At 40.5% G+C, this 27616-nt stretch overlaps 1 protein-coding gene across 4 annotated transcripts in view; it reads right to left on the bottom strand.

Annotated features, from left to right (window-relative positions):
- Positions 1–1314: 1314 nt before the first annotated feature.
- The window catches only part of stard3nl (STARD3 N-terminal like), a 31653-nt gene continuing 5351 nt past the window's right edge, over positions 1315–27616 (bottom strand). The window contains exons 2-10 of one of the 4 annotated variants that reach the window (XR_010452103.1): positions 26534–26982; positions 16009–16086; positions 15831–15908; positions 15491–15544; positions 11564–11681; positions 10137–10235; positions 9670–9728; positions 7004–7059; positions 1315–3325 (exon numbers count right to left, since the gene is read on the bottom strand). Coding sequence is in view for 2 of the 4 variants with exons in the window: in XM_064942834.1 (XP_064798906.1) it covers positions 9673–9728; positions 10137–10235; positions 11564–11681; positions 15491–15544; positions 15831–15908; positions 16009–16086; positions 26534–26728 (678 nt within the window). In the remaining 2 variants the exon portion in view is untranslated. Of the gene's footprint in view, positions 3329–7003; positions 7060–9669; positions 9729–10136; positions 10236–11563; positions 11682–15490; positions 15545–15830; positions 15909–16008; positions 16087–26533; positions 26983–27616 lie in introns of all 4 variants that reach the window. The other 3 variants (XR_010452105.1, XM_064942834.1, XM_064942825.1) reach the window with 3 other exon arrangements.

Here is a 27616-nt window from a genome sequence, read left to right as displayed (position 1 = left end):
CATGAAGACCAAGGAGCTCTCCAAACAGGTCAGGGACAAAGTTGTGGAGAAGTACAGATCAGGGTTGGATTATAATAAAATATCAGAAACTTTGAACATCCCACAGAGCACCATTAAACCCATTTTGGAGCACCATTAAACCCAAAATGGAAAGAATATGGCATCACAACAAACCTGCCAAGAAAGGGCCGCCCACCAAAACTCACAGACCAGGCAAGGAGGGCATTAATCAGAGAGGCATCAAAGAGACCAAAGATAACCCTGAAGGAGCTGCAAAGCTCCACAGCGGAGATTGGAGTATCTGTCCATAGGACCACTTTAAGCCATACACTCCACAGAGCTGGGCTTTACGGAAGAGTGGCCAGAAAAAAAGCCATTACTTAAGGAAAAAAATAAGCAAAGACGTTTGGTGTTCACCAAAAGGCATGTGGGAGATTCCCCAAACATATGGAAGAAGGTACTATGGTCAGATGAGACTAAAATTGATCTTTATGACCATCAAGGGAAACGCTATGTCTGGCGCACACCCAACACCTCCCATCCCCACAGTGATGCATGGTGGTGGCAGCATTGCTGTGGGGATGTTTTTCATCCGCAATCGACGGGAAACTGGTCAGAATTGAAGGAATGATGGATGGTGCTAAATACAGGGGAATTCTTGAGGGAAACCTGTTTCAGTCCTCCAGAGATGAGACTGGGACGGCAGTTCACCTTCCAGCAGGACAATGACCTTAAGCATACTGCTAAAGCAACGTGGTTTAAGGGGAAACATTTCAATGTCTTCAATGGCCTAGTCAAAGCCCAGACCTCAATCCAATTGAGAATCTGTGGTATGACTTAAAGATTGCTGTACTCCAGCGGAACCCATCCAAATTGAAGGCCCTGGAGCAGTTTTGCCTTGAAGAATCGGCAAAAATCCCAGTGGCAAGATGTGCCAAGCTTATAGACATACCTCAAGAGACTTGCAGCGGTAATTGCTGCAAAAGTATTGACTTTTTGGGGGGGGGGTGAATAGTTATGCACGCTCAAGTTGTTTTCCTTGTTTGTGTCACAATAAATAAATGTTGCAGCTTCAAAGTGGTAGGGATGGTGTGTAAATCAAATTATACAAAATACAAAAAAATATACCAAAAAAATCTACTTAAATTCCAGGTTGTAAGGCAACAACAAAGGGAAAATTCCAAAGGGATGAATATTTCCGAAAGCCACTGTAAATCTATATTAATATCATGCTACGTGCATTTATTACGTGCTGTAATGTAAAGTGCTACTGAAATGTAAATTTAAAAAAACTCTACACACCACCCAAAGAAGGCCCTTTAACAATGTGCAATTTATTTGTATTAAAATCGAATTAAATGCAAAAACAGAACATATACCATCATTAACAAATCATACAATTTTCACTTTAATCCAAAACTAAATACAAAGACGAGTAAAACCAATAACTCATAAAGCTAGATACAGATTATTGCTTAATTGAATTGACAAGCAATGCAATTCTTGATCAAACGTGGTAACCAACCATTAATTCCTAAATGCACACAGGCTTGTCACTGTTAAAATGAACTTGGTGTCTTGAATGGTGAACCTTATTATTTTACTGTATTGAGTGGCGCAGCGGTCTCAGTGCTAGTGGTGCCACTACAGACCCCGGTTTGATTCCAAGCTGTATCATAACCGGTCGTGATTGGGAGTTCCATAGGGTGGCGCACGATTGGCCCAGCGTCGTCCGGGTTCGGCCGGTGTAGGCAGTCATTGCAAATAAGAATTTGTTCTTAACGGACTTGCCAAGTTAAATAAAAAATAAAAGCGAAGACTATACTCTCTTTAGTGGGTATTCAATCCGATTGCGCTTTGTCGTCTACAGTATGCACCTTTTATAAAAAGCCAATGTTCCCATGTTCACGGAAACTGCAGTCACGCTGTGCTGTAAACTCTTTCAGGCTCAATCGGAAATCACTTTAAAATGTTAAGCACATTATTACGCAGATCTACCACTGATCGCATTGAAATTCTTGATTACAGGTCCATGCATCAGCATACACTAATTATGAATGCAAGTTAAGAGCATTACATGCCAACACACATTCATTTTCAGAGGTTAACCTAATAAAAATGATCAAATATACATTTCAGTGTAAAATCTACATCCTACCCATGTTATTTCCATGGTGATATGTACACACAACTGGGATCTGTTAATAGTCCGAGGAAGCATGTTTTATTGCCATTTTCATAGTCTTATGGTGAATGGAAATTGTTGTGGGAGTAACTACATTAAACAGTTCCCTCTGTGTTAGCTGTTTGTTTGTGTATTCCCATGTGTGGAACTGCATTCACCATGATAAGAGCACAAACTCCATTAGTCTGCTTCTGCATAAAAAGCTTTGGGACGGTTCACTTTGAAAACATACCATGCAGATATTTTGATTTAAAGTATGAAACTTCCAGGTGGTGTAAAAGATACCAGTGTTGAACTCTAATATGAATTCATGAGAAATGTATTCTGCCATTTTTAAGTGTGTATTGATACATTTTGCAAAGCCAAGTGGAAAGTTTACTAAGAAGCTTCCGGGCTAATGCCCTTCTACTTCCAAATGGTCAGTTGAGAAAACAAACAGTATAACATTTTCCAGTGATTCAAAAAATGTGCTGTATACAATTTCTTCCTTTCCTATGATGAAGAGAGGGTAGTCATAAGAAGAAATCAAAAAACACTGTCATTGAGTTCCCAAAGTCATGCATTCAGACATATATAGATACCAACTGAAGTCATTACATATGCAGGCAAAGCTGTGTTGGTTGTGTAGTCTATATTTCCCCCCTTGACAGCTGTCCGAAGGAGTTTGCTTAATAGCAATACATTTTGTTTTCTGAGTAATCTATTTATATTCAAGTGCCTTCGTTAGAGCTCAACAGCCCTATAGCCACACTTGAAATTGGCACACACTGCCCATGCGGACTTCTCAGTCTTCAATTCTGAACTGATTTTGAAGCTTCTAACCATATCAGCAAGAGATACAAGAATAAGCACATCAGGAACTTATATCTGGCAACAAAAACAAAACAGTATGCACTCAGTTCTTAAAAATAATTGTTTGGAAGCTTGAGTGAAGAGGTGACGGGACATGAAGCAGGTGTGTAGAGGGTGATAGGCTGAGGAATACAGAGCTCTCATTGGAGGAATGAAGAACATGCAGGTCGTAAGTCTTCCCCGTTGTTAGATGGGGCAGCTGCTGTGAGCACTTGAGTAACTTTAGACGCAGTCACTCAGGGTTGTGAATCTTCAAATGGGTTTCACCTCCCAGGATGACCACTGGTACTTCTCAAAAACAAAACAAAGCATATTATAAGCAAACAAAAACACCAATTATATTATGACCTACATAATTAATCAAACCAGAAATTATGTATTATGGAAGTATTTTCATGTCAACATTCACAAAATGACATTTTGACAATAGTCATTCAAATTTTATATTTACACACACTCAGCAGCCAGTTTATTAAGTACACCCATCTAGTACCAGGTCAGAAATCCCTTTTCCTCCAGAACAGCCTGAATTCTTCAGGGCATGGACACATTGCTCAATTGGTATCAAGGGACCTAACATGTGCCAGAAAAACATTCCCAACACCATTATACCACCAGGCTTAATGGGGTTATGGACTTATGCTGCTTACGCCAAATCCTGACTCAACATGAAACAGGAACTTGTCGAACCAGGCAATGTTTATCCACTCAATTGTCCAGTATTGGTGATTGCGTGCCCACTATGGCAGATATTGTTTTTTAGCTGATAGGAGTGGAACCTGGTGTGGTCAATTGCTGCAACAGCTCCAGGCGTTCCATGCTTTTCTTAACTCCTGTTCTGAGCATCTGAGATTTACTATGCAATTTGATACACGTCTAATCAGTTTTCTTGATCTTCTGATCTTGTGTGAAGATAATGTTTTATACACTGATCTTTACAGGAAGCCTACTGATCGTAACAGTTTGTTGAGGGCTGATCGTTGTCACCCACTTCCCTTGAAAAACAGTTTGCCCTACAGCCAATTCTGTCTAATCAAAAGAATTTGCAAAAAACAGTCCGATTTTGACAGAAATATGGCTGAGACGCAAAGCAAGTTCAAGGAGAGGAGCTACAAGAATGATCAGATTAATATCGCCATTGAGAAAATTCAAAACAAAACGAGACATGACCTTTTTCAAGGTAAGTCTCGCAAAAAGACGCATTCTTGCGTTCTAACTACCCGCTATTCAAAGTGCTCTGAACAAATTAAGGGAATTTTAGTCTAAAACCTGGTTGCCTCTGTCAGGTAGGCTGAAACTTGGCCGCAGTGGATCTTCCACCCAAAAAAATGAATGGTCTTACGATCCGTCCTAAATTTGTTTTTCAATCTCATAAAACCTTTTGTAAAAAGGTTATATCCTCTCAAAAAGGTGAAGGTGCCGGAGCATTAATAAGAATTTGTTCTTAACGGACTTGCCTAGTTAAACTTGCCGTTTTGAGATTTTGTTTTATTAACTTGAACAAAATCTTTCTTTGAGCAACTGTGGTGGTATAAAATAATATAATTTTCCAATTTCTTTGTGAATACAATTTACACTGAGTGTACAAAACATTAGGAACAACTTCCTAATACTAACTTCCTAATACTGAGTAGCACCCCCTTTTGCCCTTAGAACAGCCTCAATTTGTCGGGGCAACAAGGTGTCGAAATTGTTCCACTGGGATGCTGGCCCATGTTGACTCCAATGATTCCCACAGTTGTGTCAAGTTGGCTGGATGTCCTTTGGGTGGTGGACCATTCTTGATACACACGGGAACGATTGAGCGTGACAAACCCAGAAGCGTTGCAGTTGACACTCAAACCAGTGCACCTGGCACCTACTATTATACCCCCCCGTTCAAAGGCACTTAAATCTTTTGCCTTGCCCATTCACCCTCTGATTGGCACATACACAACCCATGTCTCAACTGTCTAAGGGCATAAAAATGCTTATTTAACCCATCTCCTCCCCTTCATCTACACTGACTGAAGTGGATTTAATAGATGACATCAATAAGGGATCATTGAAGTCAGAAGTCGGATGTTTACATACACCTTAGCCAAGTACATTTACTGTGGATACAGATACGTTTGTACCCGTTTCCTCCAGCATCTTCACAAGGTCCTTTGCTGTTCTGGGATTGATTTGCACTTTTTGCACCAAAGTACGTTCATCTCTAGGAGACAGAACGCGTCTCCTTCCCAAGCGGTATGACGGCTGCGTGGCCCCATGTTGTTTATACAGATGAATGTGGTACCTTCAGGCATTTTGAAATTGCTCCCAAGGATGAACCAGATTTGTGGAGGTCTACAATTTTTTTTCTGAGGTCTTGGCTGATTTCTTTTGATTTTCCCATGATGTCAAGCAAAGAGGCACTGAGTTTGAAGGTAGGCCTTGAAATACAGCCACAGGTACACCTCCAATTGACTCAAATTATGTCAATTAGCCTATCAGAAGCCTCTAAAGCCATGACACCATTTTCTGGAATTTTCCAAGCTGTTTAAAGGCAGTCAACTCAGTGTATGTCAACGTCTGACCCACTGGAATTGTGATACAGTGAATAAGTGAAATGATCTGTCTGTAAACGATTGGAGAAATTAGATATCCTAACCGACTTGCCAAAACTATAGTTTGTTAAAAAGAAATTTTGGAGTGGTTGAAAAACGAGTTTTAATGACCCCAACATAAGTGTATGTAAACTTCCGACTTCAACTGTACATTACATTTTTTAGGAAAAGTTTTTGTAAAACATGCCTCTTTACATCTGATCTTGAAACTGTCTGTAAAGCCGCATTTCTTTCATCATTTTATATGCTCTGTAATTGGTTTCTCTTGAAATTTAGTATCCATTTTTAGCATTATGAGATCCATAATGGTTGTGGATGTGATGGATATTGAATTATCATATCTTAGCTTCAGAAGCTTGTGCATTCACCACATTTTATGTGCTTGTTCTGAAATATATTCTTCATACTTTTAGTGACACAATTGTTGATATCTTGAAAATGTGTTCTAGCTAAGATTATCTTGGAAAACGTATGGTGAAATTGATCTCATACATGGCAGTACACGTTTTTTTAGATAGTGCTAATCAACAAACGGAATAGTCCTGGAGTGTCTTTTTCAAATGAGCCCCCCAAAATATACAGACTTCATCCAGTGTCCAGAAAGTGGATTGGCAGTACAGGCACATGCCTCATTTGCATTACAATATTTCAGATTATTTTTTTATACAAAAAAAAACACTTATCTTTGGGTCTACAATCAACTGGTTAACCTATTAAGAGTGTGGTGCCTGGCTGTGTATACTATTAAGGCTAACAGTAATTTTGCAGGTACTATGCCTTATGCTGTCTTTTTAAAAACACTCCAAATGACATGATAGATTTCATGATTTCATACTAACATCCATAACGGTTGTTTTTGCTCTCAAAAGTAATCATGGAAACGGCCATATTTTCTATATTATGGTTTTGGAATCCCTTGAGAACGGCCATGTTTTGACCTAAGACTTTTGCTAATATGTTCAAAAAGCTTGTCTATTTAATGTAGCATCCATACTGCTTCATATTTGCTTTATTTCGATATAGACTTAACCCCCTAAAGGCGTCAGCATGTTTCAGTCTGGCCAGCCGAAGTCTACGAGGCAAACCGGACGAGTGTGCTCAAACTCCCTTAAAAAAATACCTTCTCTTGAAAAATGGAAAAAAAAGCAGCAAATAATACTATTTGTCCATTTTGAGATGCCGTAGCCAGTATACAATTCCTAAAAATAGTCCGATTTAATCTAAGAAAGATTTCTTGAGTTGTCATTAAGTTTGACATTTTTACCGATGAGATCTTAGTCGTTCTACTAAGATGGTTGGTGCAGTACTTCAATGAATAAAGGTGCATGAAAACGAGTCATCGCTCGTTGAACGATACATTTTATTGAAGAATCCCTACCATTAACAAATCTCAGACCAAGGGGCGTACGTGTCAGCTCCCAAACTTCAGCTGGCCTTGAGAAAAGAAGTGTACACCCCCCCCACAAACAACCGAGAAAAAAACTTATTGAAGTACAACCTGCACATAAACGTCATCATGATATACACTACTCTTGGGGTCACTTAGAAAGTTCCATGTTTTTGAAAGAAAAGCACATTTTTTGTCCATTATAATAACATCAAATTGATCAGAAATACAGTAGTCTTTTTGAGTTCCTCCTGCCCATCTTAATCTTTTATTTTTATTGGCCAGTCTGAGATATGGCTTTTCTTTGCAACTCTGCCTAGAAGGCCAGCATCCCTGAGTCGCCTCTTCACTGTTGACATTGAGACAGGTGTTTAGCATGTACTATTCAATGAAGCTGCTAGTTGAGGACTTGTGAGGTGTCTGTTTCTCAAACTAGACACTCTAATGTACTTGTCCTCTTGCTCTTTCTATTCTGGTTAGAGACAGTTTGCGCTGTTCTGTGAAGGGAGTAGTAGTAGATGGCGTTGTACGGGATCTTCAGTTTCTTGGCAATTTCTCGCATGGAATAGCCTTCATTTCTCAGAATGAAAATAGACTGACGAGTTTCAGAAGAAAGTTATTTGTTTCTGGCCATTTTGAGCCTGTAATCGAACCCACAAATGCTGATGCTCCAGATACTCAACTAGTTTAAAGAAGGCCAGTTGTATTGCTTCTTTAACTTTATTAGCATACTGGTTATTGTTCAGAATTTCAGATGACTGATGTGCCCAAAGTAAACTGCCTGTTACTCAGGCCCAGAAGCTAGGATATGCATATAATTGGTAGCATTGGATAGAAAACACTGAAGTTTCTAAAACTGTTAAAATAAATGTCTGTGAGTATAACATAACTGATATGGCAGGTGAAAACCAGAGAAAAATCCATCCGGAATGTTTTTTTTGGGTTGAAGTCACAGGCCATTTCAATGCTAGCCTATGGGAAATAGGAATAGATAGGACCCAGATTGCAGTTGCTATGGCTTCCACTAGATGTAAACAGTCTTTCGAAAGGGTTTCAGGCTTGTTTAAAAAAAAGAAATGAGTGAGTAGTTGTAGTTTTTCCAAGTTGTCTCATTATAAAAGTTGTCTTGTTGGCACGTGAATGAGGGGTGCGCTCTTCGTTATTCATCTTCCCTATTGAACATACTATTCTTAAATATTATTGTTTATTTAGATATTAGAGTACCTGAGAATTAATTAGAAACATCGTTTGACTTGTTTGGACGAACTTTAACGGTAACTTTTTGGATGTGTTTGTATGCATGTTGAACGAGTGGATTACTGAGATCATTGGCGCCAACTAAACAGATTTCTTTGGATACAAAGGACTTTATCGAACAAAACTACCATTCAGTGTAGCTGGGACCCTTGGGATTGCAAACAGAGGAAGATTTACAAAGGTAAGTGATTTATTTAATTGCTATTTGTGATGCCTGTGCTGGTTGAAAAAGTATTTGATGTGGGGCGCTGTCCTCAGATAATCACATGGTATGCTTTCGCAGTAAAGCCTATTTGAAATCTGACAACGTGGTTGGATTAACAAGAAGTTAAGCTTTTAAATGATGTATGACTCTTGTATTTTCATGAATGTTTAAAATTACGATTTTTGTATTTTGAATTTCGCGCTCTGCAATTTCACTGGATGTTGTCGTAGGTGTCCCACTACCGGTTCATGCGCCCAAACAGGTTAAACAGCACAACAGTTTACAGCTGTGCTAACATAATTACAAAAAGGTTTTCTAATGATCAATTAGCCTTTTAAAAGGATAAACTTGGATTAGCTAACAACGTGCCACAGGAGTGATGGTTGCTGATAATGGGCCTCTGTACGCATATGTAGATATTCCATTTAATTTTTTAATTTTTTTAATCTGCTTTTTCCGATTACAATAGTCATTTACAACATTAACAATGTCTACACTTTATTTCTCTGATCAATTTGATGTTATTTTAATGGACAAAAAAATAAGCTTTTCTTTCAAAAACAAGGACATTTCTAAGTGACCCCAAACTTTTGAACAGCAGTGTATGCACAAACTCTTCCGGCTGGGAAGCATGCAGATGACTTAAGGCAGTGGTATTCAAAGTCGGGGTGCGGGGGAACTGCAGTGGGGTCACCCCAAAAAAATCCAATAATAATATGCGAACAAAACATCCCGGTACAGATTGTATGGGACCATATACAAAAATTGAGAAAGATAATTAACTAAATACTATTTTAGAGAAATGTTTTACATGTTTCTTTTAATTTTGATAAGAGATGAAGATGCAATGAATTTAAGGTTATTTGTTGACGTAAAAATCAAAATGTACAGATTTTAAGGTTGTGTCATTAGATCTGGGGTCCCTGCTGAAAAAGTTTGAATACCACTGCCCTAAATGGTACTATAGACACATCAAAAGGTCCATTTCTATTTTGTTTGTCCATTCTGTGAGAGATTAAAGTTGTGATTTTGCGTGCAAATGTAACATCCATAATGCTTGAATGTTATAAATGCTTATTTATAATGCTATAAATAAATCCTACCTGTTATAGGCACCATTCTAAACACCAAAAGACTCTTGATTTTATTCAGTTACCCGCCTCATTAGTTTGAGTGGTAAAGACAGTATAGTTACCTGCTAAATAAGAGCCTTCTCCGGGTCATGTTTATCATCCAACAGCTCCTCATCAGAGTCTACAAACAGAGCAAGCACAACACCAAAAAGTCAAATAGATCTAAGAAAATGACAAAACACACAGACATAGGAAATAGCGTAAATGAGCTGTGCAATAAATGGATTTGAAAATGACAATATCACCATGCGGTGACATATCAGAGGATACAGATATGAGAAAAAATATTATTCTGACGACACTTCATACGGTCTTGGTCGCCAGAGAGCTTCCCCAATATTTGTCATACCAGTCGTTGGTGCCAAAACAAAATGTCTCATTTGTTGTTTAAAAAGACACTTACTTATACACTGTGAATCCCACACATAGATTAAACCCAGTTTAAACAGCTACAACATTCTCTATGGAAATCAATCCACAAACAGGCCTGTAAAAGTTCAACTCAAACCTTCGATTCACACATTCTCACCTGCCACAGACTCGGGTGGGGAGTAGAACTGCCCATCTGAAAGTGGTCCTGGTTGCAGGAAGGGGGTCCTTTCAGGGGCGTCCATTATAGAAAGAAATCCTGATGGGATGAAAACACAATGATGACACAAGGTGTCACTGTAACATAGTATCACTTGTGCCTTCAGAAGCCTAAATAAGTTCAGGAGTAAACAAACAGAATAGAGTTATGCACAGGCAGAATCCTAGAGGAAAATCCCATTCAGTCTGCTTTCCAACAGACAAATTCACCTTTCAGCAGGACAATAACCTAAAACAAGGCCAAAAATACACTGGAGTTGCTTACCAAGACAACATTGAATGTTCCCGATTGGCCTAGTGACAGTTGACTTAAAATCATCTTGAAAAGCTATGGCAAGAATTTAAAAAGGCTGTCAAGAAATTTACCCAGAAATACTCACAGCTGCAATCGCTGCCAAAGGTAATTCTAAAATGCATTGACTCAGGGGTGTGAATACCTATGTAATTTCGATATTTCTGCAAGTAATGTACATTTCTTGAAACATGTTTTGTTATTATGGGGGTACTGTGTGTAGATGGGTGAGAGAAAAACAACATAATCCATTTTGAATTCAGGCTGTAACAAAATCCTTCCACCTTGGTTCTTGCTCTGACATGAACTGTCAACCGTGGAACCTTAGACACGGTTTGTGCCTTTCCAAATCATGTCCAATCAATTGAATTTACCACAGGTGGATGCCAATCAATTTGTATAAACATCAAGGGTGATCAATGGAAACAGAATGCACCGGAGCTCAATTTCGAGTCTCAAAGGGTCTGAATTACATGTTTTCCGCTTTGTCATTATGGGGTATTTTGTGTAGATTGATGAGGAAAGAAATGTATTTGATACATTTTAAGAGAAGGCTGTAACGTAACAAAATGTGGAAAAAGTGAAGGAGTCTGAATATTTTCCGGACGCACTGTATATACAGACGCGGTCATGTTTTGCTGAATGCGGTGAAGGAAAACACTGTGGCAACAAGCACAATTGCACGTTTGTTTTTCAAAAGAGACCCACTACAATAATTTGAGCTTTTAACAATACAAATGACTCCAATCAAGACAAAAGGATATGTAACCCATTTGTCTTTTCATATGTTTTTATATTATATTATGATTTAAAATCTATATTTCTTCCGTTTCTGTAAAATGTGAGTATGAAACAAAAAAAGTCAATTTAGAAGATTGTCTAGGGCTCCGTCCCAATTATCTCTTCCTCCCAAAGTGTGTATTTGTTCACTTTCCTTTCCCTTCATTTACTTATTTGTTAAAATATCTGGTGAAGACTCCCTCTAGCCAATGCTTTTAGATTTGTGGGAAGTAGTGAACGGGAGATATTATCGGGATGCACCCTAGGAGTGAAATGGGAGAGTTTCCCATACTCACTGTTCTCATCGTCAGCCTCCTGAGGTAGAACCTTAAAGTCTAGTAGCCACGTCTCTATCCAGGCCAGGATGAAAGAGATGATGGGCAGCAGGTACCCAAAGGCCCCCTGGGAAAGGAGCTGGAACATGCACACACAAAAAACTAAATTTGCTCTTAGTTCATATGGCAAAACACACATAAGCAAACATGTTGTTACTTGCATACTGACAAAAAAAACTGACATGCACAGACACTAAACATGTACAGCGATTCCTCCTTTAAAAGTTGCATCATACTGCGGCACACCTTGCGTGCTGCCGCAGCATTCTGTGGCACGTCATTTAATTGTCAGACATTTTCTCTGTTACTGCAAATTATTGCTAGTTTGACCACCAGAGGGCATTTTTGAGAAGCATTTGATAGTATTCCATATTGGCATTACCAGAGAATTTAAAACCTTTTTTGTAATAACATAGTATATGGGATTGATTAAAACAAATGGCTTAATTCATTTGATTGATATTATGGTGTTCCTATTCAGAGAAAAAAAGAAACCCTCAGGGTTTCCATTAGGATGGAATGGAAAATATGGCGCTGTACAATGTGACAGTCGGGAGTAGGCTACAGGATTGAACATTTTTTGCCTTCAACTTTACTCCAATATTTCTGTAAATCAGTGATATTTATTCCCATAATAATTCATTATGGATCCATAAGTAAATAACATCTGCATTTTGAAAGAGTATTTTTTATCATTATTTTATTAACAAAATGTGTTTATTAGGCTACTGTGCAGTCTACAATAGATACTGTAGTAAAACATGGGAAAGTGCCTAATTTCTTACATAAGGGAGAACAGGCTGTGTCTGTACTACAGAATGCAGCCCGTTGGGGAGGAAGGAGTTGGCTGTCCTTGTAAATAAGAATATGTTCTTAACTGATTCCATGTGTTATTTCATAGTTGTGATGTTTTCACTATTATTCTACAATGTAGAAAATAGTACAAATATAGAAAAATCCTGGAATGAGTAGGTGTATCCAAACTTTTGACTGGTACCTGCTGGAATGGAAAATATGGCGCTGTACAACATGACGGTCGGCAGTACAGTACTAAGCTATTTAGCTAAAGAATCCCTGTGTCGTGCAGACAAGAGACCGGGGTTCAAATCGCCAGTGGGGAGGAAGGAGTAGGCTTGTCTCAAGAGTCCCCATGCTTGTCTCAGAGCAACGCGAAACAGTGCTAAAATAGTTGTAGGCTTTAACTTCAGTATGCTCTTTAAATAAGACCTACACCACTTAACATTATATCTACAAATATTATTTTCAATGATGTGACTCTCCGACAATAATTGCACTTAAGAGGATTGGAGGACACTATATTAATATCTAAAGGGGCATTTTCCATTAGGTTTCTGGAGAAAGCAGACATCACTTGCTTATATTCAGTCAACACATATCTTAAGAATATTTGAACATTTCTCCATGCTTGTCTCAGAGCAGTGCGAAATGGTGCTGAAATAGACATCCACAGCGGTGCCCACTTGGGCATCTCTTCGGTTACACATCCTTGGAATGGCAGAACAGCATAACGGTCCAGGTGGCCCTTGCTGTGCCTGGTGAGCAGTTGGTCAAGCTCTGTTGTCAGAAGAGGAATGGACATGTCTGTGTGAACCGAAGACCTGACAAAGCCATCACATATGTTGACTGCCTGTCGGAGGTGGAGTTCCAGAGCTCACTGGTGTGCCTGGCATTGATAGTTCCTCGCCCTTTTCAACGCGTGAGTAAGTCAATGATTCCAATAACTCGTCTGACAAACAAATAACTTTGCGTCGTGCAAGCCCCGGCATGGATCAAGGCTGGCGAGACATTCAATAAACGTCATCTTCACAGACTAATCAACCATGGCTCTTGAGCAAGTTGCTCAAAATTGCTACAGGAAAAAAAGAAAATCAAGAAGATTAACGGAAGCATAAAGATATTAATGAAGAATGGTGTTTTGAGTTAGAAATGTTACACTTTACAGTACTTAAGCATCAAATACATTGCAAGTTGAGGGACAGTAGCCGGGCTATAAAAAGGCTATTGTCCTGCTAATAGGAAACATTTGCATGATGGGCTACATTCTTTATTGTAACCACAAAGGTCACATAATTTGTATCTACCTTTCCAATTCATTTTAGAGTTTGGGATTTACAAATGTGCGCTTTTAATTATTAGTTACATTGTTTTAGTTCGAAAGTGAAGTCTTTTTTAAATGCTAAGTGCTAGGATGCAACATTTTTGACCAGTTGCAATTGTAAGTAGGCTACTTAAAAAAAAAATCACACTTATTTTATGCTGTTAAGCTTCATAACTGGCTGAGGTAGGCTAAGTTATTTTATATAGGTCCGAAGAAATAGACTACAAACAACAAGAGGGCTTAATTGAAGATTATTGTTGAAATGAATTGCTCGACTGTTTTCTCCATCTGTTGGTGTGCAACACTTGCACACCAACAAGTTAGCTATATTTTCAGCACCAGCCACTATTCACCTCCTATTGATTGCGCTGCGGTTGCGGCCAGTTGTTTTTTAAATTGAACCTTTATTTAACTAGGCAAGTCAGGTAAGAACCAGTTCTTATTTACAATGACGGCCTACCCCGGCCAAACCCAGATGACGCTGGGCCAATTGTGCGCCCTATGGCACTCCCAATCACGGTCGGATGTGATACACCCTGAATTCGAACCAGGGACTGTAGAAAACGCCTCTTGCACTGAGACAGTGCCTTAGACCGCTGCACCACTCGGGACCAATGACACACACACACACACACATTTTTTCCCCCAGAACATTAACCGTGTGTAGGTAGATGTGGAAAGGTAGATCCTAATGACTTGCATGTTGGCTCAGCTATTAGACAATAATTTAGTTTAAAAGGTTGAATAGTCTATTGTTCAGCTAATAGCCCATCCTGCTATGTCTGTGAAAAACTAATAATACTTTTTCCACTTGATAGTGTTTTTAGCCACAATCGGCCCCAACCCCAATTAATACAGTTGGGGGTTCGAAACCTGCTCCCTGCTTGTTTCATTACATTATTATGCCGGTCTCAGATCAAATAGCCTGGATTGTTACTCCAATATCATTCCTCGCTTCCTCCAATGCGTCATTCAGCATGCTTGTGGGTGTGCTGGCAGGATGTACTGTTTTTTATTCTGTATATATGAATTACAAAGCAGCCTTTACTTAAATCATGTTTCTAGTCTATTTCACAGTTACAATGTGTAATCATTGATGTCCCAGGAGCGGTAAACACTGTTGTTAATTGTAATACATACATGCAGACACAGCATCATTCAAAGAATGGAGTTTGATACACCTGGTATTAGATATGACACCAAAAAAAAAAAAAAAAAAAAAAAAAACTTGCTCAATAGCGATTTTCGTAAATTAACTGACAAAAAAATACGCACAATCGTACATTAACTACCATATTCCTCTTAATTGTACATTTTTTGCTTAACTTGTTATGACGTTATAACTACTTACATCTGCTTCCCCCGTAATGTCAGCCATCTTTGCTGAAGAAATTCACCAGGGACAGGTGGCTCGCGTGAAATTCCTCATTAATATGAAGTCATATAAAAACCTTGGGACCCAAATGCATAATGAGTGCCCTAACTCCCCCTTGTGGTGGTCTGGAGCAATGAAGCCGTGACGCTGGGTACCTCTAAGTCCCGCGGCATAAGCTCACATCTTTTAAAGGAGGAACCACTGTACCAACACCAAGTCCTACAGTAATGCTTACATTATTCGATTCCCAATCCAAACATGAAAAATCAAAAACATCTTACCACCCTTCAACTCTGTCAGAGAGAAGGTGCATATCCCTCCTATTGTACTCAAATGATGAAATATATTTCCATTCCTCTTGTTAAAATTACATCAGACATACTTTAATAAAAACCTTTGATAAAATGACTTTTGCGATCAGGAAAGCACTTGTGGTTGCTGTGGTTACCTGTGATGGAAAGACCAATCAGAAAACAGTTACTACTTGTAGTTGGCATTAAATACATTACATCAGTAAAAAATGAAATCATGAAAAATGTCACTGCATCATAAGTGAACTATTGAACAAAACAAAAACAGGAAATGTGTTGCCATGCAATTACTGTCTATTCGATTCATTGCTCGACTGAAAACAGGCACGATGAACATGTAAAACAGGACCTGCACAGGGGAAACTGCATCCTCTAGAGTAGCAAATGTGAAAATGTGTTTGAGTCATAGGATGGTTCACCTACCGCTATGGCCCACCAGTGACGCAGTTTACAAACAGCATAGGCCAAGATTAGGGCTGCAAACCGTAACACAGCCAGGAGCTAGGGAATATTCAGTCGCAATTTACGTCATCATTTCTGCCTGATCTGGATAACAAATGAGCACTGTACTCTGAGCAAAGATGCAGCATAATGGACTTACAAATATGTCGAAGAATGAGGCGTGGTAGTCATAGTGTAAGACCTCCTTATCGAGCCGTGTCTCGATTCCTCCATTCACCTATGAAGACAAAAAAAAATGGATTTGACAGACAGGACAGATGCAAAATACCCAAATCTGTAGTCAATACATCGAGTTAATTGAATCTATGACAAGTTCATTCTTAAAATACCAAACATTTTCAATATTCCCCCATTCAGATATGCGACTTGCTATGTTATCCGTGATTGGCATGCATTTTTGTAACTGTGTTGGCGGCATTGGCAATGTAGGTGAGCAACCGGTCAAAATGTTACTTTGGAGACAGAGTAAATATTACATTTAATTTTTTATTTTACCTTTATTTAACTAGGCAGGTCAGTTAAGAAAAAAAATATTATTTTCAATAACGGCCTAGGAACAGTGGGTTAACTGCCTTGTTCAGGGGCAGAACGACAGATTTTTACCTTGTCAGCTCGGCGATTTGATCTTGCAACCTTCTGGTTACTAGTTCAATGCTCTAACCACTTGGCTATCTGCCGCCCCATGAACAAGATGATATCAGTTCAATCATAGATTAAAAAGCCTGAGAAGTTTGTGTGTGAGTTACTATTTTTTTTTAAAGGTCAAAGGGTCAGTGTAGAAACTGGTAGAGAACACCAAGATTAGCAAATTCGCCACTGGCGCCCTGTGCTCCTCACAGATGAAAGCAGGTTCACACTGAGCACGTGACAGAGTCTGGAGACGCCGTGGAGAACGTTCTGCTGCCTGCAACATCCTCCAGCATGACCGGTTTGGCGTTGGGTCAGTCATGGTGTGGGGTGGCATTTCTTTGGGGGCCGCACAGCCCTCCATGTGCTCGCCAGAGGTAGCCTGACTGCCATTGGGTACCGAGATGAGATCCTCAGACCCCTTGTGAGACCATATGCTGGTGCGGTTGGCCCTGGGTTCCTCTTAATGCTAGACAATGCTAGACTTCATGTACTGGAGTGTGTCAGCAGTTCCTGCAAGAGGAAGGCATTGATGCTATGGACATCATGTCTCGCTTCATCCACCAACGCCACGTTGCACCACAGACGGTCCAGGAGTTGGCGGATGCTTTAGTCCAGGTCTGGGAGGAGATCCCTCAGGAGACCATCCGCCACCTCATCAGGAGCATGCCCAGGTGTTGTAGGGAGGTCATACAGGCACGTGGAGGCCACACACACTACTGAGCCTAATTTTGACTTGTTTTAAGGACATTACATCAAAGTTTGATCAGCCTGTAGTGTGGTTTTCCACTTTAACTTTGAGTGTGACTCCAAATCCAGACCTCCATGGGTTGATAAATTTGATTTTCATTGATCATTTGTGTGATTTTGTTGTCAGCACATTCAACTATGTAAAGAAAAAAGTATTTAATAAGAATATTTCATTCATTCAGATCTAGGATGTGTTATTTTAGTGTTCCCTTTATTTTTTTGAGCAGTGTATATATCCCCATATTACTCAGAGGAGATCTCCCCCACCCTTGAGGAAGAGACGTGCCATTTCCAGGCCCAGGGAAATGTGCTCATCTGTGGGGACACAAATGCGTGCACAGGAACACTACCTGATCTAACGACAACACGAGGGGACAGCTTTATTACAGGCCATAGTGTTTCTAACAGTCTTCATCTCCCCCATAGAAACAACAGTGACAGCACCGTCAACAAACACAGAAAGGAATCTGTTGCAGCTCTGTACTATGTCAAAGGTAGATTATGGGGTGACTCTTTGGGGAGATTCACCTACTGCTCACCTCTTGGACACAGTACAGTAGACTATATGATCACAGACATTGACCCTTTCTCTCTCAGCTCATTCACTGTCAAGCCACTAACACCTCTGTCTGATCACAGCCAAATGATCTTGTTCCTCAAGAGAACAGACTTGGAAACAACCACACAGTCACAGCCCAGTAAGCTGTACAATATCAGAAATGTATACAGATGGGCCCAAAACAGCACAGAAGAATACCAGAAAGCAACCTGTAGCCAAAATATCCAAACAGATAACTTTCTGGATACCACATTCACTCACAGTAAAGAAGGCATCAACCTAGAAATATATTCAGGCAAAAAAACAAAAAAATAGGCAAAACAGAAATTGATAAATAAACAAAACAAAAGACCAGATGACAGCTGGTTTTATGCAGGTTGTAAAATAAAGAGGGGGAAAAATACCAGAACACTATCAAACCAACGCACAGAAACCCCCCAAAAATGTTGCATTACACCTTCATTACAGTGAGACATTAACTATTAACGTACACTCAGACTCAAAAAAAAAGCACAGTACAACAGCAAGCAGCTGGACACTAATTGAGGAGTCCATAAACAAACAACTTCTGGCTAAATCAGACCCCCCTCCCCCAAAAAAAGAGGAATTAGCAATACAAAATGGAGACATATGGACAACCCATTTTAAAACTCTACAACACCGTTCAAATTGACACAAACGCACAACAACGCCAAATTCATGAGAAGTTGAATGGATTAGAAAAAGCTATAAAGGACAATCAAAATCAATGGACTCCCCAATTACTGACTAGGAGCTCTATAAGAAACGTCAGGCTCTCAAATTTAAAAAAAGCATGCGGACCTGATGGCACCCTAAATGAGATGCTCAAATTCACTAGTGCAAAATGTCAATTGGCTTTATTAAAACTGTTTAATTTGATCAAGTGTAGGTTATTTCCCTATAATCAAGGACTCATAACCCCAATCTTTTAGAACAGAGACAAATTTGACCCTAACAATTACAGAGGCATTTGTGTGAACAGTAAACTGGGGAAGGTTTGCTATAGTATTAAGAGTTCTAAACTTCCTTAATAAGCACAATGTCTTGAGTAAAAGCCAAAATGGATTCATACCAAAACTTCACACAACTGATCATATTTACACCCTACACACCCTGATAGATAAACATGTCCACCAAAATAAATGCTTGCTTTATCAACATCCAAAAGGCATTTGATTCTATTTGGCATACAGGACTGTTCTACAAAGTGGTGTAGGGGGTAAAACATTACATAATTTAATCAATGTATACTGGCAATACGTGCAGCATCAAAATTGGTGCACGAGGTGTGGTGTCAACTTGCAAAACAAGATTTCACCCAATGGGACAAACACCCCGTTGAAACCCTGCATGCAGAGTTCTGTACAATTCTCCTACATGTCCAAAGGAAAACTACAAAATGCATGCAGGGCAGAATTAGGTCAATATCCACTAATAATAAAAACTCAAAGAAGAGCAATTAAGTTTTGGAAACATCTAAAACATATCATTACCACACCCTGCAATGGGGCGGCAGGTAGCCAAGTGGTTAGAGCGTTGGGCCAGTAACCGAAAGGTTGCTGGATTGAATCCCTGACAAGTTAAAAATCTGTCGCTCTGCCCCGGAACAAAGCAGTTGACCCACTGTTCCCCGTTAGGCCGTCATTGTAAATAAGTCCCCTCATCTACCTGGCCCTGAGTTCACAAACCTCTAACACACTGAAGCCTAAGGACAATCCAATCAATCAGATCAAAAACGACAACGCAGTCAAAACAAAAGATAAAGTTCCCTTTTCAGGACCCTGTCTGTCAAAGATCATTTTTACGAATTCAAATAACGTCACAGATCTGTAAAAATGGTTTAAAACAACTTGTTCAATAAACAATTAATGGCAATTAAGGTCACAGTTAGGACAATAGATGCCTTTCTACTGACTCTGAAAAACACCAAAAGAAAGATGCGTGAACGTGAACGTCCCTTAGACATGCTACAAGGAGGCATGAGGACTGCAGATGTGGCCAAGGTAATACATTGCGTACTGTGAGATGCTTAAGACAGCACTACAGGGAGACAGGACAGACAGCTGATCACCCTCGCAGTGGCAGACCACGTGTAACACCTGCACAGGATTGGTACATCCGAACATCACACCTGGGGACAGGTACAGGATGGCAACAACTGCCCGAGTTACACCAGGAACGCACAATCCGTCCATCAGTGCTCAGACTGTCCGCAATAGGCTGAGAGAAGCTGGACTGAGGGCTTGTAGGCCTGTTAGGCAGGTCCTCACCAGACATCACCGGCAACAACGTCTCCTACGGGCACAAACCCACCATCGCAGGACTGGCAAAAAGTCCTCTTCACTGACGAGTCACGGTTGTGTCTCACCAGGGGTGATGGTCGGATTCGTGTTTATCGTTGAAGGAATGAGCATTACACCGAGGCCTGTACTCTGGAGAGGGATCAATTTGGAGGTGGAGGGTTCGTCATGGTCTGGGGCGGTGAGTCACAGCATCATCTGACTGAGCTCGTCGTCATTGCAAGCAATCTCAACGCTGTGCACTACAGGGAATACATCTTCCTCCCTCATGTGGTACCCTTCCTGAAGGCTCATCCTGACATGACAATACCACTAGCCATACTGCTCGTTCTGTGCATGATTTCCTGCAAGACAAGAATGTCAGTGTTCTGCCATGGCCAGCGAATAGCCCAGATCCCATTCCCATTGAGCATGTCTGGGACCTGTTCGATCGGAGGGTGAGGGCTAGGGCCATTGCAGGTAGGTGCCTTGGTGGAAGAGTGGGGTAACATCTCATAGCAAGAACTGGCAAATCTGGTGCAGTCCATGAGGAGGAGATGCACTGCAGTACTTAATGCAGCTGGTGGCCACACCAGATACTGACTTAGTTTTGATTTCAACCCCCCCCCCCCATGTTCAGGGACACATTATTCAATTTCTGTTAGTCACATGTCTGTGGAACCTGTTCAGTTTGTCTGTTGTTGAATCTTATGTTCATACAAATATTTACACGTTAAGTTTGCGGCAAATAAACGCAGTTGACAGTGAGAAGATGTTTCTTTTTCTGCTGAGTTTACATTACTTATAGGGAAACACAAGCGCAGTGCTATCTGGCCCTAAATTGACAGTACACCATGGCTAGATATTTGACCAGGCCCCCTGTAAAGGAAAGGCTGTGCAACCACTGCACAACAGCAGAACCTGAACAGAGCTGCATTTCCTGGCACAATGGTAAAAATATAAAACAATTAAGAGTGCCATTTCCTCAGACCTTTCTGATGAGGATAGGTTACCCGTCCTGTTGGGTGAGGACGCAGACAACTGTGGGTTGGCAGCGCACTACATTGCTGCCTGCCATAAGTTGAGGGACAGTGTCTGACAGACCAACATACCTGCACATGTCCTCTATGCTTATTTTGACCTTTGGTTATTGCTGTTAATCAATATTGTCAACGGCACAAGAGTATGTTAATATTGTAAACCTCCAAAGTAAGCTTTGGCAATACATATATTGTTACATCATGCCAATAAAGCAAACTGAACTGAAAATTGGGAGAGAAAAAGGGGAGAGAAAGCGAGCGAGAATATAATTTTGCGCGCAAATGCCTCTCACGTGTAACAAAGACCTGTGGTGTGTTTTAGAGAGATCAAGTAATCACTGTGTTCATTAATAGTGTATAGTGAGGTGATGTGTGTGTGTGTGTGTGTGTGTAGTACTCACTGTGTATAGAGAGCCAGGGATAGGGGCATGAACTGTGACTATTCTCACACATTGTTTTGTCTGTTGTATTCCAATCAAAACAATGCCACAAACATGCATATAGTTATGGGAATGTGATTTTTGGATACTCACCTATAACCAATAGATTTGTGGACAAAATTAAGCTGCAAATCAGATTAAGACAAGACTCAAATTGTACTTTTTCCTCATGGACAAACACAAATATTTTTGCTACGGTAGGTTAATTAGCCTACATGTTTTTTTGGTTATCATTCTCTTCCTCAGTCTACATACCATAATGACAAATTGGGAAATGTATATTAAAAACTTAAATATACCTAAGTATTCAGACCCTTTACTTTGTTGATGCACCTTTGGCAGCCTGGAGTCTTCTTGGGTATGATGCTACAAGCTTGGCACACCGGTATTTGGGGAGTTTCTCCCATTCTTCTGTGCAGATCCTCTCAAGCTCTGTCAGGTAGGCGTCGCTGCACAGCTATTTTCAGGTCTCTCCAGAGATGTTCGATCAGGTTCAAGTCTGGCCTCTGGCTGGGCCATTCAAGGACATTCAGAGACTTGTCCCCAAGCCTCCTGCATTGTCTTGGCTGTGTGCTTAGGGTCATCGTCCTTTTGGAAGGTGAACCGTCACCCCAGTCTGAGGACCTGAGAACTCTGGAGCAGGTTTTCAGCAAGAATCTCTGTACTTTGCGACATTCATCTTTGCCTTGATTCTAGCTAGTCTCCCAGTACCTGCCACTGAAAGACATCCCCACAGCATGATGCTGCCACCTTCATGCTTCATCGTAGGGATGGTGCCAGGTTTCCTCCAGATGTGAAACTTGCCATTCAGGCCATGGTCTGAGTCCTTTAGGCACCTCTTGGCAAATAGGCTGTCATGTGCTTTTTACTGATGTCGTGGATTCTGTCTGGCCACTCTACCACAAAGGCCTGATTGGTGGAGTGCTGCAGAGTTGAATGTCCTTCTGGAAGGTTTTCCCATCTCCACAAAGGAACTCTAGAGCTCTGTCAGAGTTACCATCAGGTTCTTAAATCACCTCCCTGACCAAGGCCCTTCTCCCCCAATTGCTCAGTTTGGCTGGGCGGCCAGCTCTAGGGAGCGTCTCGGTGTTTCCAAAGTTCTTCCAGTTAAGAATGGAAGAGGCCACAGATCTTGGGGACCTTCAATGCTGCGGACATTTGTTTTTACCCTTTCCCAGAGCTGTGCATCGACACGATCCTGTCTCGGAGCTCTAATGACAACTCCTTCGACCTCACGGCTTTATTTTTGCGCAGTCATGCACTGTCAACTATTTCAGCCACACACACACACAGACACATTGCTGACCGGTGTATAAAATCAACCACACAACCATGCAATCTCCATAGACAAACATTGGCAGTAGAAAGGCCTTACTGAAGAGCTCAGTGACTTTCAACACAGCACGGTCACCTTTCCAACATGTCAGTTTGAAACATTTCTGTCCTGCCCCGGTCAACTGTAAGTACTGTTATTGTGAAGTGGAAACTTCTAGGAGCAGCAAAGGCTCAGCCACGAAGTGGCAGGCCACACAAGCTCACAGACCGGGACCGCCGAGAGCTGAAGTGCGTAAAAAAATAAAAAAATAAAAATAAAAAAATATTTAAAAAAAATCAGCCGTCCTTGGTTGCAACACTCACTAGGGTTTGAAACTGCCTTTGGGAGCAACATCAGCACAATAACTGTTGGAAATGTTTCCATGGCCAAGCATCCGCACACAAGACCAAGATCACCATGCGCAATGCCAAGCATTGGTTGGAGTGGTGTAAAGCTCACCGTCTTTGGACTCTGGAGCAGTGGAAACGCGTTCTCTTGAGTGATGAATCACACTTCACCATCTGGCAGTTCGACGGACAAATCTGAGTTAGGCAGATGACAGGAGAACGCTACCTGCCGCAATGCATAGTGCCAACTATGAAGTTCAGTGGACGAGGAATAATGGTCTGGGGCGGTTGTACATGGTTTGGCCTTGGTCCCTTAGTTGCAGTGAAGGGAAATCTTAACGCTACAGCAAAAATTAGTTTGCATGTTTTGGCCAAAATGTCATTTTAAAGCTTTTTACTAATCATTCTTTATATCATTTATTTTAGTTTCATAGTATAATTTTTGTTAAATTCAGTCACATGATTTCTCAAATTTGCAGTACGTTTGTCAATCGGTTGTGCAGCCAGACTTATGTGCCATTCCTTTTGCCTCATCCTTCTCAACCATACCATTTTTCAATTCAAGAGGATTTAATCAATTTTTACAATCTTTTTCTTAATGGGTGCAAGCTTATTAGTAACTGGAATAAGCAATTTCATAAATGCTTCAAGTGCAGAATCAGGATGTCACTCATTACACAAAGACCAACAAATATTCCACATCTTCAACATTCGGAATCATTGTAAAACCGCTATGATCGCTTAGAAACCATTTTAAATCCAGTCTTTGGAACATTGTTTTTTAGATATGGCTACTATATTATGATCACTACATTCAATGGGTGTGGATCTTGCTTCAAAGCAGATTTCTACAACATTGGTAAAGATGTAATTATCCACTTGTATCAACTTAGTTCCTGTTACGTTTGTAAATACCCTGGTTAGGTTGACTGATAACCTGGACCAGGTTGCAGGCACTGGTTACAGTTGTATGCTTTTTCTGTGGACAGCTTGATGAAAGCCAGTCAATATTTAAAATCACCCAGAAAATCTGCTTCTATTGATATTACATACATTACCAAGCATTTCACACACATTATCCAGAGACGGATTGTTAACACTTAGTGGTCAAATAGCAACTTCCCACAAGAACAGGCTTTAGGCGAGGCAGAAAAGGTATAACTCAGGATCATAGGCAGATGATTACTGATGATAATAGGTATCGGATTGACAGGCATTTAGAAGAACATAAATTAGGTTACTTACATTACGACTGCTTGGGAAAATCTGCATTTGCAGCAGTACTACGACAGCTTGGTGACACAATAGTAGGGATTATCTGAGCAGGTCTTGGGTCACTGATAAGTCATTGTCTCAATGCGGCCTTGAAAGGCCAGGACAGAGTCCAGAGTACCAAAAAAAAAAAATTGCCATTGGTTCAGAGATCTCAACCCTCGAATCAATAAGTTGGTTGTATTCATGAAAGTCTTGTGACATGTTACGTTCCCCAAAAAGAATGCAAAAATGTAGCCGCTCAAACAGAAGTGGGAACTAACAGTCATTAACAACCAAAAGGAAGCAGGTGGAGTGTTCACTAGGTGTCCACTGAAAGTTGACTAGCAACAAGAAAGAGGGTCCTAAAAGACACCCACCATGTGTGCCCACTAAATCTGCCCCAGAAAAAGCCAACCAAAACCCACAAAAACATATAATATGGAGTAAAAAGTAAAGGGGGAAAACAAGATAAAAGGTTTTGTTTTTCACAAACTCAATGAGGAAGCGCTGAACACCAGTAAAGCTCTAAAATCTCTTATGCCAGCTGCTAGGGTTATATATAATATAGTAGTAGGGAATATTCAGAGGTGGAAACGTTCCGTGGGAAATAACAGGAATTAATATTAATTCCATTCAAAAATTAAGATTTTTTTTGCATTGGATATATCATATGGAGACAGAAACAAACCTTTTACCTTATCATAATTAGACATTGCAAATGATTAAATCCTTCCAATAGAAAAGATATTTGATACGAATTGAACTTTAATTAAATGAGTTGACTCTTCACATAGGATGATTTCACTAAACAACAAAAGGGAATATTGAATGATTCCCAATGACCCATTGCATCTCCCAAAAATGTTTTCAACATACATCTGTAAAATGATAGTCTAGAAACTAAAACTTTGGTTGTCTTCCTCAGGCTTCCGTATCTTTTCCCTGGACCTCCTCAATGTCCACCTCTTGAACATCAGACTCCAAGGCCTCATCTTCACTGTCCAACCTTGTTGAGGATGGCCACCAATTTTTCAACCCTTGTATTGGACAGCCTGTTGCGTGCTTTGATGTGTGTCCCTAAACAAGGATCAGTTGCGCTCTGAGGCGGGAGATGTTGGTGGGATTTGGAGGATGATGGAGGCAACAGGGGAAAGAGTCTCAGATCCACAAAGTCCCTTCCACCAGGTGGCTGATGAGATATGTTGGCACGACTGCCATATTGCATCTCCATCCCAAAGCTCTTGCTTGGAAGTGTACTTCGCCAGATTGCCAAGAGCCTTGCCCTCATTCAGGCCAAAGTGGAGAGACATGGTAGTGGTGACACCATAGGCCTTGTTGATCTCTGCACCAGACAGGATGCTCTTGCCAGCATATTTGGGGTCCAACATGTATGCTGCGGTGTGTATGGGATCAGCTGTGCAGGTGATTTTAGTGTGTTTTGATGGTTTAAGGAGAGATCAGCTGGCCATAGTCTAGTGGCCAATGCTGGTTACAACTGGCCTACTCTGTTTAACAATGAGAAGTGTTATCTTACCACAATGAAAAGACACTGAAACCAGGAGTGGATTCAATACGTCTTTCAAAGGAAGAACCAAACAGAATGAAAAGGGACCTAATTGAAGTTGTCCAATTGAAACTCCCATTTTTTTGCAAAACAGTTTCCATTTGGAGTAAACGGTTGCAAAACGGGGGGAGTGTGCTTTTGATATTTTAAGTAGAAGTTCAGAAAAAGCAATATAGCTTTTAAAATCCTGTTCAAGTAAATGAAGTGCACTTCGGATAGACGTTACCAGTAACGGAAAACCTTTCCCAGTCACAAAAGGTAGCGTTTCAAAATGATTCATACATCGATACATTTATCGTGTAGTGACAGTGTGCACTAAACCGGAGCATGAAGGTTACAGGAGCGATGCATTGTAATGTCATTGAATTGAAAACTGAAAACCCTCATTGCAAGAGTTCGCACATGTCCAGACTGCACTTACCAGGAGTTTGTATTCACTTTCATGATGCATTAAAAAAAAAAACTTACATTGAGCTCAATGATCCAGAGCAAGGTGATGAAGAGGAGGTCGAAGGTGACAAAGAGGCAGAATGTCCTCCTGACATCGGAGATGCACTTCTTCTCGCTCGCCTCATAAGACTCTATGCGGGCCAAGAGAGGTGTGGTGTTTATGCCCCGAAGGGTGGCTCTCGAGTCCATGCTGCTACCACTTATGCTCTCCATAACTGGCCACGCCTTTCACTCTGGACTGGGTCCACCCACTAATGAAGCGTCAGTCAGCTACTTGGTTGCTCCTCCAGTCACAGCCAATGACAGTAAAGGCAGAGGAGCTTTGGCAACGCCCACCACTCAAGGGGTGTGCCCACACCTGCTGCTTGCAGGTATTGGCCCCGTCGACTGGTCAGAAGAAGGCCCGCCTACTTATCACATCCAGTGACGATCACTGCGGATGGATGTCAGATGCATCCCTGCCTCAGCTGAAAAAGAGAAAAGCCAGGGCTTCAGTAAATGCGGTTTACATTTCACATCAAGGAAAGGGTCAATTCGATTTGCTTGCCTGCTTTTACTTCAAATGCAGGCAGTAGACCTATTTGCATCACTGCCATTTACTTTAGTATATTACCCCATGTAAAATAATACTTAATATTACCATCTATGGCTCTGCTTAAAACCTTACATCCTCATTACTTGCATTAAAAGCCTCCCTCAAGTGTGACTGAATGTATATTGTACATAACATATTTAACTATTGCTGTACATATACTATTCTTCAGATATACTACAGATTCTATCCATACATCCCAGCACACATACTGTACATACACTGCATTCGGAAAGTATTCAGACCCCTTGACTTTATCCACATTTTGTTACATTACAGCCTTATTCTAAAATTGATTAAGTGCATTTTTCCCTCATCAATTTATATACAATACCCTGTAATGACAAAGCATAAACTTGTTTTTAGAGATGTTTGCAAACGTATAAAAATAAATTTCAAATATACCTTATTTACATAAGTATTCAGACCCTTTGCTATGAGACTCGAAATTGAGCTCAAGTGCATCCCGTCTCCATCGATCATCCTTGAGATGTTTCTACAACTTGGAG

The sequence above is a fragment of the Oncorhynchus masou genome, chromosome 3 (genome assembly GCF_036934945.1).
Source record: "Oncorhynchus masou masou isolate Uvic2021 chromosome 3, UVic_Omas_1.1, whole genome shotgun sequence".
Classification (NCBI taxonomy): domain Eukaryota; kingdom Metazoa; phylum Chordata; class Actinopteri; order Salmoniformes; family Salmonidae; genus Oncorhynchus; species Oncorhynchus masou.
Note: the sequence above shows the minus strand (reverse complement) of the source record. Positions and strands in the feature narration are given on the sequence as shown.